This window comes from Enhydra lutris, unplaced genomic scaffold (genome assembly GCF_002288905.1).
Source record: "Enhydra lutris kenyoni isolate GAN:26980312 unplaced genomic scaffold, ASM228890v2 scaffoldscaffold14, whole genome shotgun sequence".
Lineage (NCBI taxonomy): Eukaryota > Metazoa > Chordata > Mammalia > Carnivora > Mustelidae > Enhydra > Enhydra lutris.
Genome location: NW_019154098.1, coordinates 3231326 through 3243862, shown reverse-complemented (window position 1 = coordinate 3243862; position 12537 = coordinate 3231326). Strand labels below are relative to the sequence as shown.

General features: G+C 52.6%; 3 protein-coding genes across 3 annotated transcripts in view; 2 read left to right on the top strand and 1 right to left on the bottom strand.

The window, feature by feature from the left end:
- Positions 1-3158, bottom strand: part of LOC111146550 (trafficking protein particle complex 9) — a 636638-nt gene extending 633480 nt beyond the window's left edge. Inside the window, exon 1 of the mRNA XM_022502135.1 lies at positions 3102-3158. The gene's annotated coding sequence lies outside the window, so the exon portion shown is untranslated. The remainder of the gene's footprint in view (positions 1-3101) is intronic.
- Positions 2514-4012, top strand: LOC111146551 (collagen alpha-2(I) chain-like). The gene is made up of 2 exons (XM_022502137.1): positions 2514-2941; positions 3421-4012. The coding sequence occupies exons 1-2, from the start codon at positions 2555-2557 to the stop codon at positions 3541-3543; spliced, it is 510 nt and encodes a 169-aa protein (XP_022357845.1). The 5' UTR covers positions 2514-2554; the 3' UTR covers positions 3544-4012.
- A 2865-nt stretch (positions 4013-6877) lies between these two features.
- Positions 6878-12537, top strand: part of LOC111146759 (serine/arginine repetitive matrix protein 3-like) — a 28298-nt gene continuing 22638 nt past the window's right edge. The window contains exon 1 of the mRNA XM_022502443.1: positions 6878-7571. Coding sequence (XP_022358151.1) covers positions 6878-7571 — 694 coding nt within the window. The remainder of the gene's footprint in view (positions 7572-12537) is intronic.

Below are 12537 nucleotides of genomic sequence, written 5' to 3'. Positions count from 1 at the left end.
TCCCAGGGTCCTGGGATTGAGCCCCACAATGGGCTCTCTGCTCAGCAGGGAGCCTATTTCCCTACCTCTCTCTCTGCCTGCTTCTCTGCCTACTTGTGATCTCTGTCTGTCAAATAAATAAATAAAAATCTTTAAAAAAAATTTAAAAAAATGTTTTTCAAGAGTTAAAAAAGGGAGAGGGTCCAACTTCCAGGAGCTCACAGTCTAGTTGTCAGCAGATCAACCAGTCTCAGAGCCCACACTCTGCCCCGTCTTCCACACACGGGTTATGCTGCTGGTCCTGCAAATACCTTCCTCTGTGAGCCAGAGAACAGGAGGCACAGAGAGGCAAGTGCATTAAAGCTGCAGATCCCCCTGAAGATACGGCACGCAGGTCCTGGGCCCAGGTCTCACGACAGGTGCTCAATTTCTCTAGTCCGAAGAAAATGAGACAAAGTAGAACAGTGCATGAAATTCTCATAAAACTAAACTCAGGTAAATTTGGTAAGTGCTTTGTTTTTAAGATTTTATTTATTTATCTGGCAGAGAGAGAGATAGCAGGAGACAGAACACAAGCAGGGGGAGTGGGAGAGGGAGAAGCAGTCTTCCCACAGAGCAGGGAGCCCAAGGCGGGGCTCCATCCCAGGACTCTGGGATCATGACCTAAGACGAAGGCAGACGCTAACGACTGAGCCACCCAGGCGCCCCTGGAAAGTGCTTTATAAATATTAACTCGTATTGTAATTTATGGTTAGGTAATGAACTTCCATTATTTTTTGGCATTAAAATATTCTTGCTTTTATGAAATGTTAGTGAGAATAGACGGTGTTATCTTCCCATTGTTCCATCTGGGCGAAAACTGACAGCCCCATTACTGACCCTCCAGTTTTCTGGAATTTGCTAATCTATGAGATCCAAATGAACTCACCCTGAACTTAATGAGCCCTCTGGGTCCCTTCCAGTTCTGACTCGGCGCTAAAAAGGCACCAGCAACCCAATGTGTGCCACGAGTCAATAAAGCTCACAACCTCAAACAAGAATTTTCCCGGAAGCAGCTCAGTATCACAAACTCCTTGTCTACTTTTACCCCAAATTCAAAATACTCATCTCACACCAGAGGAAATCTGTCTCATGTAAGGTAGAGAGAGGACACTGACTGGGCTCTCTATCGTGTGTCCTGTTTAGAATTCCCATCTGTCCCAAGAAAAGAGTATCACTGTCTTCAATCGTACAGATGAGATAAGGCTCAGTCATTCTGCTCGAGGTGTTCTAATCGGCAGGTGACAGACTGGGGCCAGGAGCCAGCATCCACGCTTTCCCACTGGCTTCTTCTAGGGAGAAGCTGATGAAACAAGACCTGGCACTGAGCCAGTTTAGTGTCTGAGACTAATCTAACACAAATATTAGAACATCAAAAAACAGGGGTGCCTGGTCTGAGCCATGCTTGTGGCTCAGGTCATGATCTTGGGGTCCTGGGACTGAGCCCCTCTTTGGGCTCCCCGCTCAGTTCTCCCACTCCCTCTGCCCTCCCTTCGTCCCCCCATCTCTCTCTCTCTCTCTCTCCCCTCTCAAATAAACAAATAAAATGGTTTAAAAAAATCAAAAACATATTTCTTCAACATGGCAGCTCCCTCAAAAGTTATATGCAGGGGTACCATAAAAACAGCAATTCTACTCCTAGTTACCGACCGAAGAAGTTTGAAAACACATGTCCACGCAAAATGTGTCTGCAGATATTCATAGATATTCATAGCTCTTTCCATTCCCACGAATGGAAACACCATCGCCCGTCAACTAATGAACAACAAAATGTGGTCCATGCAACCGGAGACCATGGCTCAGCCCTAACAGGGAACAAAGTACTGATCCTACCGCTGCCTGGAGGAAACTTGCAAACACGATGCTCAGGGAAAGGAGGGAATCACCAGAGGCCGCAGAGTGAGGTTCCGTTTAGATGAAATGCCCACAGCATGTACACCCCTGGAGGCAGAAATAAACGAGTGGCTGTGGGGGCTGCAGGACAGAATAAGAAGGGACCGCCAACCAGTGTGGAGTTTCTTTTTGGAGTGGCAAAACGTGCTGGCACGGGGATGGCCCCCGGCGGTGGGTGTACTGAAGCCACGGCACCCTACATTCTAAATGGATGTTTTCTGTGGTTGTGAATGCCATCTCAATAAAGCAGTTATTTTTAAAAAACATTTCTTGACAACCGTTGGTCCCTCTCCACTACTATTCTGCCACACGGTTTAAGAAAAACACGCACACAGGCTTGCCGGATCTCGAGTATGGCGAGACTCCTGGATCTCCCACCTCGGGCCGGAGTGCGATCCTTTCACCTTAACAAGTACTAGCTGGGCTGGACGAGGAAGTAGTGGTCACTGTTTCTCAAACACTGACAGTCACTAGTTTAAAGTCGGGGGAGGGGCGCCGATGCACGGAGCCTGTCCCAGCCCCGCCCTGGTCTCACTGGGAACGAAGGCCAGCTCTGCGGTCCACATTTTAGTCCCTGTCGCTGTAAAAGCCCGGAATCCAACGAGCAGCCCCTCCGACCACCAGAGGGTGTAGGTCAGAAGGCATGTGCAGCGGCCCGGGCAGCGCGCGCGGACGGCGAGGGAAGGCGGCCACAAGCGCAGCGCGGGCTCGCTCCGTTCCCCCCGGCGCCCGCGGCTCGGACGGGGCTGACCACGGAGGCTCCCATCCCCGCACCCAGCGCCTGGGGCCGCCGAGCTGGATCTCAGGCACTCTCGACCCGGAGGAGAGCGAGGGTGACCGGGACAGGATGGTAGCCCCGGGCCGGCCGGGCCGCTCTGCGGGGAGACCAGCGCGCGCCGGGGGCCCCCCCGACCCCATGCGGCCCAGGGTCCGGGACGCGGCAGCGGAATGGGGAGGGGGCCGCCGCCGCGCGCCGCGGGGAGCAAGGCCGGGACCCCAGGACGGCAGGTGCCGACACGGCCCCGCACAGGTGAGCAGCGGGCGCCGGGCAGGCTCCCGGGCCGGGGTGGGGGTGAAAGGGACCCGGCCCGGCAGGTGCGCGCTGACTCGCGCCCTCGCTCGCCGCCACACACAGACAGCCCTCCCGCCGCCGGCGACCCCCGGCCCGCAGCCCCCCACCTCGCACTTACGCAGCCGGCGGCCCGGGCCCGGAGCGGGAGCCAACCGCCTGGCGGGCGGCGGGGCGGAGCAGCTTCTGCGACCGCTCCCCCTACTCCGAGCGGGCGCTTCCGACCCGCGGCCGCGCCGGCACCCTCCTGCGCATGCTCGGGGCGGTCCGGGCCGGCAATCCGCTCCGGGTTTTGGGAGGGACGCGGGGAGCGGGACGCGAAGGTGGGGGAGCGGAGAGGAGGGCTGGGAGGGGAGGAAGGAGCCGCGCGCAATGAGAGGGGCGCGCGCCGAGGGAGGGGCCCGGTCGCCGCGCGGCTTTCTAACCCTCCTGGCGCGCAGCTCGGATTTCAGCAACTCTGCGGACGGGGGCGCTGGGGGCGGCCGGCGAGACCCCTGCGGAGCGGCGGACCCCGCGCCCGGCGGGCCCCTGCGCCCGGGAGACCAAGCCCCCGCGGGCACTAGCGTGGAGAACTACCGTAGCTGGACGAGGGCCCCTTCTGCACACCGGGCGAGCCTCCCGCGCGCGCTCTCCGCGCAGCCCTGGGCGCTGGGGCGGGGAGGGGGCGCCGGAGCCGGGTCCCCAGGTCTCCCGGCTGGAGCCGCTCCTGGCGCGGAGCGCAGCGGCTCAGCACAGAGCGGGTGGGAGCCGCTATTCCCCCGAGGCCAGAAGCCACTTTGGGATTTCAACTTCTGTGTTAAAAATGAGTGCGTAAAGCGGAATTCACGTGCGGACCTCAGAGCGTCACAGCACATTGGAGAAGATTTGGAAAGGACATTGTCAACTGCGTCACCTCCACAAAGGGCCGAGGGAAGGGGATGGCGGGGGAAGACGCTCTCTCCTTGTGTAGCTTTGTGTTTTGTTGTTGCTGTTGTTTTTTCAAATAAAAAATGGTTTCAGGGGCGCCTGATTGGGGGTCCCGAGTTCAAGGCACACCGTTGATCATGGAACCTACTCTAAAAAAAAAAAAAAAACTTAATGTTCTGGAAGACAAGAATCGTCCCCTCACCAATTACAGCAGACACGAAAGAAACGGGCCATCATCTTTGCTGTCAGCCAGCAAGCATTTATTGACTCTTTGCTATGGGCCAGTGCTGTTTTATGACTTACTTTATTATTCATACTTTTTAGCAAAACATTCATATTTTTAACAAAAATATTCATTCACATTTTTTAACAAAATAATATGCTATCCCTCATCCCTGCCCAGAGTCAGTGGAAAACCAATTTTTTACTGAACTGTTTTCCAAAGAGTAGGAATGAGTTACAAGCAGAACACATCTTCAGGGCAAAGCAGTGGAAGCCGATTTCTAGCATGCCAGAGAGCCGGGAAGTGTCTTCAACAGCGGTTCCCAGGAGCTGAGAGAGAGTGCCTCCAACACACCACAAAAGGATGCCCATGGGGGCTGCTCTGTGGCATTAAGAATGCAGATTGACAGAGAAAACAGACATTACAAGAGCCACCCTTGATGGAGGTCTGTGTGCGGGGAACAGAGCTCCACTATGTAGCTCCCTCTGTCTTCCTAAGTTCCATGCAAGGTACTATTCTTAGCGCTGCAGTCCGGAAAGGACACACCACTTGGCTGGGGCTGCACAAGTGGCTTGTGTCATTTAGGGATTCAGATCCAGGGTTGTCTGATGCCATGGCCTGTGCTCTTTCCATAGTCCTTCTCTGTCCCTAGTCTCTTTGTAAATGGATAAAGCAAGCAATTTAGAAAGCAATATTGAAAGCTGGCAAAAGGAAACATTGCTATTTTAGTACAATGTTTCTGTTTACAATGTGCTCACTGACAGCAATTTATGGTTCCAGCAAATCTGTGTGAGAGAGAGAGACTATCCTGCATTTTTATCAGTTTGAAGACTGAGGCTCAGAGAAGGTAGGGGCTCGCATTAAACTGACCCAAGGGGGCACCCTGGGCTGTCTGGCTCCTGGAGTTACACCTTTCATAGCTTTAACATTTCCTGCGCATCTCACCCGAATGTGCGGAATTCAAAGAATATAGCAAAACCTGCTCTCAAGGAGTTTGTAGACACTTCAAGTTAGATTGGAAGGAACCTCTAAAATAATCAGGTCCCACCTCCCACCCACACCAGATCCTCTACAAGAGTACTAAAGGGGGTGGAAAGTTTGGTGATACAGAGCTCTAATAGAAAGTTCTCCAGTTGGGGCACTTGGCAGGCCCAGTCCGTGGAGCATGTGACTCTTGATCTTGGCATCATGAGTTCTGGCCCCACATTGGGTGTAGAGATTGCAAAGAAATAAATCCTTAAAAAAAGAAAGTTCGCCAGTAAAACAAGGCAGAATCTGAGGCTTCCCTGAATCATCAACTCATGGAGTCCCAAAGATGAGAACCAATGCCCCGGAGACTTTGTGGAGTTGAGATCTGTCACTGAAACATGAGTCACAAAGTGCAGTCAAAGCACCCACCCCATCCCTCACCAACGACACAACCTCAGTGTCTTCATCTGTAGAATGGGGATCATCACTTCATGAGGCTGTCACCAGGACTCAACACAATCAGGCAGGAGAAAACATTTTGAGACACAGTGGGACAGACTGAAGTTCCACTTTAATGACATCACGTGCTTTGGGATAGGGTGACCCTAGCTTTTGATTGGCCTGGAACAGTCCCAGATCATGCCTGTTGTCTTGACTAAAATTGTTCTGGTTGGGTGACATTTGGGGCACTTTGGGCAACCCATCATGAGCCCCCAACGGTATTACGGAGGGTCTCTGACTCCTTCCCCTGCGGGGGGCTCTCTCCTGCCCCGCAGTCCGCTCCAACACTCGCGCCCTGTGTCCGCAGGTTTTCGCGCGCCCAAGCCGAGAGAGAGGGACTCACTCACTTACCTGCGTGTGTTTAGCGGCACGAAAAACCAACCACCTGAGCGGGTCTCTCACGTCCAGTCCCTCAAACAACACAGTCGCGGTAGCGTCCCCTCACCTGGCAGGTAACGTGCACCGCTCTTGTCACAAAGGTCTCATTTAATCTCGTAAGGGCCTTAACACATCGGTCGTCCTATTCGAGGGGACGGAGCGGTGACATCCCCCCTGCCGAGTGTGGAACGACGGGCGCGCACCAGCCTGTCCCTCCCCGGCGGGCCGGCTGCACGGGGTCCGCAGCGGGAGCCGAAACTCTGGTCTGGGTCGACGAACTCCTTCCCCTTAGAGTCACTCAGCCTCGACTCAGCGAAGAACCGCCTTGGCCCGCGCAGGGTAGCGGCGGCGTCCCGGAAGGCCGAAGTCGCGGGAGCCAACGCGGGGCAAAGCCGGGGCCCCGCACCGGGGAAGCCTCGAAGCTCCTTCCAGGCCTCACAGCCCCCGTGAGGACCCGGGAGCGTCCGCGACCGACGAGGCTCCCGGCGCGGGCCCTGCCGAGGGCAACCGCGGCCCCCGGGGCAGGAGCTCTCAGGCGAGGTCCCTGCGGGGGACGCGGCGGCCGTCGCCTCCCCGTGTACGAGTGCAGGGGAGAGGCGCGAGGTGCCGCCGGAAGCCGGGAGACAGCGCGGGGGCCCAGCCGGGTCCTGGGCCCCCGCGCCCCGCCCCCGCGCGGACTCGCGCGCCCCCGGGAAGGCCGAACGGATCGACCGGTTCTGTGAATGAACGAGTGAATGAGCCGCAGAGCCCGCCGCCGAGGACAGCGGCTCCCCGCGGGGCTCCCAACGGACCAATCAACGCCTCCGTTTGCGCACCGCGCCCCCCCCACCACGCCCCCAGCGCGCCCCTCCGCTCGCCCACCGGCTGCGCGGAAATCCCGGAGCAGTGGATTCCCCGAGCCCGCGCCGGCGGGAGTGCGCATGCTCCGGATCCGGCCGTGGCGGGGCGTCCTACAGCCGCGGTCCGGGGGGACGGCTTTGACAGCCTCTGGTGGGCGACGGGAGCCAGGCCCGCCCGCGCCCCCACAGCTCCTCCCGCAGGACCACAGTCCGGTCGGCTGCTCCCGGCCCCCTGCGACAGCCCCGCTCCCCGAGGAGAGCGGCTCCCGCTCGGAAGCCCCCGCGAGCGGGAGGGCCCGTGACAAGCGGCCGGAAGTGACGTACGCGCGAGCCCCGCGGTTCCGCTCCCGTCGCCCTGGAAACCGAGCCCCGCCTACTGTCGCTAGCGCGTCGGCCGCTGCCGGGTCCTGGCGCGGGTCGGCGCGCCGCGGGCGGAAGGGGACCCGAGGCCTTCCGTGGGGGCACGCGGTTATTCCGCCCGGAGTACGCGGGCCCCGGCGCCCGGGGGGAGCCTCGGACAGCCCGCCCGCCGGGAGCCGCGGCTCTGCCCCAGGGCCTGAGCTCTCCGTGCGCTACCCCCGCTCAGGGCCCCGCGCTCTCCTGTCGGAACACCGGCTCCTCGTCCGCGGAGAGCCGGTCCGCGGGAACCCCTGCTGGGGCACTGCCGTCGCGGAGAACCCGCACGGGCGGTGGAAGGACTCCCGTCGTCCTCGCCAGCGACCTCCATTTTTCCCAGATCTGTGCTGTCTTCTCCGGAGGGACGGAGAGGTGCATGGTATACCCCGGTCGTGTGCTGGCACATAAGTATATCCCAGTCGTGTGCTGGTGCATAACTATGACCCAGTCGTGTGCTGGTGCCTAAGTAGACCCCAATCGTGTGCTGGTGCATAAGTAGACCCCAGTCGTGTGCTGGTGCATAAGTATACCCCAGTCGTGTGCTGGTGCATAAGTAGACCCCAATCGTGTGCTGGTGCCTAAGTAGACCCCAGTCGTGTGCTGGTGCACAAGTATGCCGCAGTCATATGTTGGTGTATCAGTATGCCCCAGTCGTGTGCTGGTGTATAAGTAGACCCCAGCTGTGTGCTCGGGAGCCGTTTCCCCATCCAGGACCCCGCGGAGCCATCGGTTGTCCTGCATTTTTTCAGTGTTCTTTAATCTGGAACGGTTTCTCAGCCTCATTCATGTTTGTAATGTGCTGGAAGAATACAAGCCAGCTGTCTTCTAGAATGTTCCTCAATTTGAGCTCATCTAATCCTTTCTCATGAATAAATTCAAATTATGTATTTTTTGCAGAATGCCATAGAAACGATGTAAGCTGAGCCCTGTGCGTGTGTTGTGTCAGTGGGCACATACTGTTGGCTTGTCCCAAAGGGATAACTTTGACCACTTGGCTAAGGTGGAATCGGCTGTCTCTCTCCGCTGCAAAGCCATGACTACTTCTGCTGTGATTAATGACTAATTGGTGAAAAGATACTTTGAAATTACATAATGAGCCTTTTCCCACCAGACTTTCCCATGCCCAACCTACTGAGCCACCCAGGTGCTGCAGGGGAAAAAAAAATTTTTTTTGATGGTTCGAATTTAACATCCACAGGAATCTCAAGAATGATTATCACACAACTTGGTAATGACTAACTTACTGTATTTCAAACGATGCAAATGCACTGTGACATTTTCTCAGAAATGACGTGATCAGTCTAGCAGCTAATAGGTGATCAGAAGTATTATTTACTCTGTTAGGCTCCTTTCTTTTACAGATTAATAAAGAGGTTTCCTGCTTCACAGAGTAGAATTAGAAACACTGTTAATTTGACATTGACATGATTCTTGTTTGTGCTAGCATCTACATCAGCGGCTCTCATATATTAGCAGTAAGTTTTGGAGTCATACATACACACACACACACACACACACTACATACATCGAAGACTGAAAAGTTATAAATGTGAGCAACTAATACTTAAGTGTTTTCACCAGTGCATGGTGGTCACTTGTAAAACCAGAGATTTAGGGATCAGTTATAATATATCCAACTTAAGAAAATCAGATTTTACATTTTTGAAAAATTATTTTTTTAAAGATTTTATTTGACAGACACAGCGAGAGAGGGAACACAAGCAGGGGAAGGGGCAGAGGGAGAAGCAGGCTCCCGGCTGAGCAAGGAGCCTGATGCCAGGATGGACCAGGACCCTGGGATCATGACCTTAGCTGAAGGCAGACGCCTAACCCACTGAGCCACCCAGGCGCCCCTAAAAAAGATCTTAAACTGTGCCCCTAGGACCCCACTGAAGACTCAATGGCTCAATGGCTTCCCTGCCCCCTCTCAGATTGTACATTTCAAAATCAAGTTTAAGGAAAAAAATTATTTCGGGATGCCTGGGTGGCTCAGATGGTTGGACGACTGCTTTCGGCTCAGGTCATGATTCCGGAGTCCTGGGATCGAGTCCCGCATCGGGCTCCCGGCTCCATGGGGAGTCTGCTTCTCCCTCTGACCTTCTCCTCACTCATGCTCTCTCTCACTGCCTCTCTCCCAAATAAGTAAATAAATAAAATCTTAAAAAAAAAAAAAAAACTTTAAAAAAAAAGAAAAGAAAAAAAGAAAAAAAATTATTTTTTAAGATTTAATTTAGAGAGAGAGAGGGTGTGTACCGGTGAACAAGAGGAAGGACAGAGGAAGAGGGGAGGACCCCAAGAGGACTCCACCACTGAGCGCAGAGTCCAATGCGGGGCTCGACCCCAAAACTCCGAGATCACCGTGGAGGCAAGACCAGGAGTCCCACGCCCAACCTACTGAGCCACCCAGGTGCTGCAGGGGGGAAAAAATTTTTTTGATGGTTCGTAAGAATTTATTGAAATTGATAATTTCTTCTATCCCATGAGCATCCATTCAGGTGCCTTGAAAAAAAAATTTTTTTTTAAGATTTTATTTACTTATTTGACAGAGATCACAAGTAGGCAGAGAGGCAGGCAGAGAGAGGGGGAAGCAGGCTCCCCGCTGAGCAGAGATCCCGATGCGGGGCTCGATCCCAGAACCCTGGGATCATGACCTGAGCTGAAGGCAGAGGCTTTAACCCACTGAGTCACCCAGGCACCCCTGAAAAAAATTTTTTAAGAAAACTTCTGAGAAGGTGGGGATGGGGGCGGGAAACATGAGTGACTGCAATTCCATGTGCGGCCGCCAGATGGCGGAACAAGCTTAGTAGCGCCTCAAAAAAAAAAAAAAAAAATCCTTGTCTGGCCTGAGTTAGGATCTAATTGCCTTAAATTGCCTCCAAAACCTTGGATTTTGTCAGTTTGTCAGGGGAGCCTGGGTCAGTCAGTTCTGAGCAAATTCAGAACAGACGGAAGCTAGGGAAGAACTCACGAGAGATTTAGCTGAATTCTTGTACTAGATGGTTTGAGAATTCATATTACATTATATATTTTGCATTTTTTTGTTACATATAAAGTAATATGTAATAATCCAGTTAGAAATATATGTTTTATATTATATATCACGTTGTTATAATTCAAGATATAGTATTCTTTATATCTTTTGTGTATCTTAAATATTACAGCATTAAGGCTAATTTATTTTTAAGAAATTTTTATTTGAGGGGCACCTGGGTGGCTCAGAGGGTTGAAGCCTCTGTCTTCAGCTCAGGTCATGGTCTCAGGGTCCTGGGATGGAGCCCTGCATCAGGCTATCTGCTCAGCGGGAAGCCTGCTTCCCCCTCCCCGTCTGCCTGCCTCTCTGCCAGCTTGTGATCTCTCTCTGTCAAATAAATAAATAAAATCTTTAAAAAAAAATTTTTTTTATTTGAGAGAAAAAAACGTGAGCGGGAAGAGGAAGAGAGAGAATCCCAAGCAGACTCCCCACTGAGCACTGAGCACAGAGCCCAAGGTGGGCTTTATCCCAGGACCATGACATCACGACCCTGAGCCAAAATCAAAAGTCGGACACCTAACCAGCTGCGTCACCCGGGTGACCTAAGCATGAAGGCTAATTTTTAAAGGAAAGACTGAGGCTCTGTCTCTGCTCTCTGACAACCTGATACAGGATTTATCTGAGTTACTCCAACAACACCGATCGAATTATTCAAAACACTTCAATCAAGTGGAAGGGTATTTTTAACCTCCGTTATCCATACCTTTGCCATTTCTTTACTTCTTTCTCTGAAGCAGAGAAAGACAAGTCCAATCACTTGCAGAAACAGCAGAATGGTGGTTACCAGGGGCTCGGGGTGAAATTGCAGAGGTGTCGGTCAAAGGGTACAAACATGCAATCAGAAGATGAATGAGTTGATTATAGTCGACAGGGCTGTACTATATACTTCAAAGCTGCTGAGAAACTAGATCATAAGTGTTCCCACCACAAAAAGAAAAGAAATGATCATCAGGGGATGGGATGTGCCAGCTAACAAAACAGTAGCACCCTATTGCAATATCTCGGTGAATCAGTTAACAGGTTGTACACCTTGAACTTACACAACGTTCTATGTCAATTACATCTCAATTAAAAAAAAAAAAAGAGGAGGGGCTCCTGGCTGGCTCAGTCAGTAGAGCATGTGACTCTTAATCTTGGGGTCCTAAGTCTGAGCCCCACATTAGGAGCAGAGATTACTTAAGAAAAATTAAAAAGAGGATTCAGATCAAACTGATTCAAGGCTAACAGGACGAACGTAAATCATGTAGCCGCTGATAGAGCATAGTCAGGAGCAGAGCATGACTTCTGCGGTCTCCGTGCCAAAGACGCATGGCTTGGGTTTAATCGTGAAGAAACAACAGATTAGGCAAAATTAGGGATATTCCAAAAAACAGCTGACCTATGATCCTCGAAAGCAAATGTTGGGGTCTTGCAAGTCAAGGACAGACTGAGGAACCATTCCAGATTAGAGAAGAATAAACAGGACAAATAAAGTCACACATGATCCTGGACAAGATCACTTTGCTAAAAAAAGTAAAAGAAAAGGAACAGTAGTGACTTGATTGGAGCCAGTCTGAGGATCAGATGATACTAACGTTATCAATGTTAATGCCCTTTTGTTGGTGGCTGTCTTGTGCTCACACAGGACAATGTCTTTGTTTGTGGAAAATACACACTAACCTCTTTAGGGGTCTCGGGACAACAGGTCAACCACTTACACGAAAATGGTTCAGGAATAAGTTACTCGCACTGTACTTGAAACTTAAGTTTGCAGTTGTTGAAAAATCATTAAAAAGAGAATTCCAAAGCAAGTCCAAGCGGTTAAAAATACACCGTGATTTCCTGAGCTGACTCAGAGGTACTGAACAAGAACACCCGAGGTGTGGACTTAAAAATGTGTATTTTTTAAAAGCACAGTCGGGTTTGGAGAGCAGCTAGTTCCATGGCCTGAGAAAGGGAAGAACAGCTTGTACGTGCAGAACAATTTCCTCCCATCATCTTCTCATCGAGATCACCACTGGGGCAGCGTAAGAAATCCATTCCACACAAGCTGTCTGGCTCAGTTAAGCTTCTCAAGGCTCCCGGAGGGGAGGACTTCTGGGAGCTCAGCCTGGTCCAGGGCCACGCTCTTGGTGTCCCCTTTGCTCTGAACGTTAAGACACAGCCTCAGTTACAGAAGCCGCAGCTTGGGGGGGTGTGCGGAGGGCTCCTTCCCTCCTTCACAATCCTGGGGAACCCTGCTCTAGCTTTTCTTTTCTGCCCGGACCCAAATGCTGCCCCAGCTTCTCCTAGTGAGTCCTTATGTACCCACACAACCCCTAAAAGTCCCTTCAGG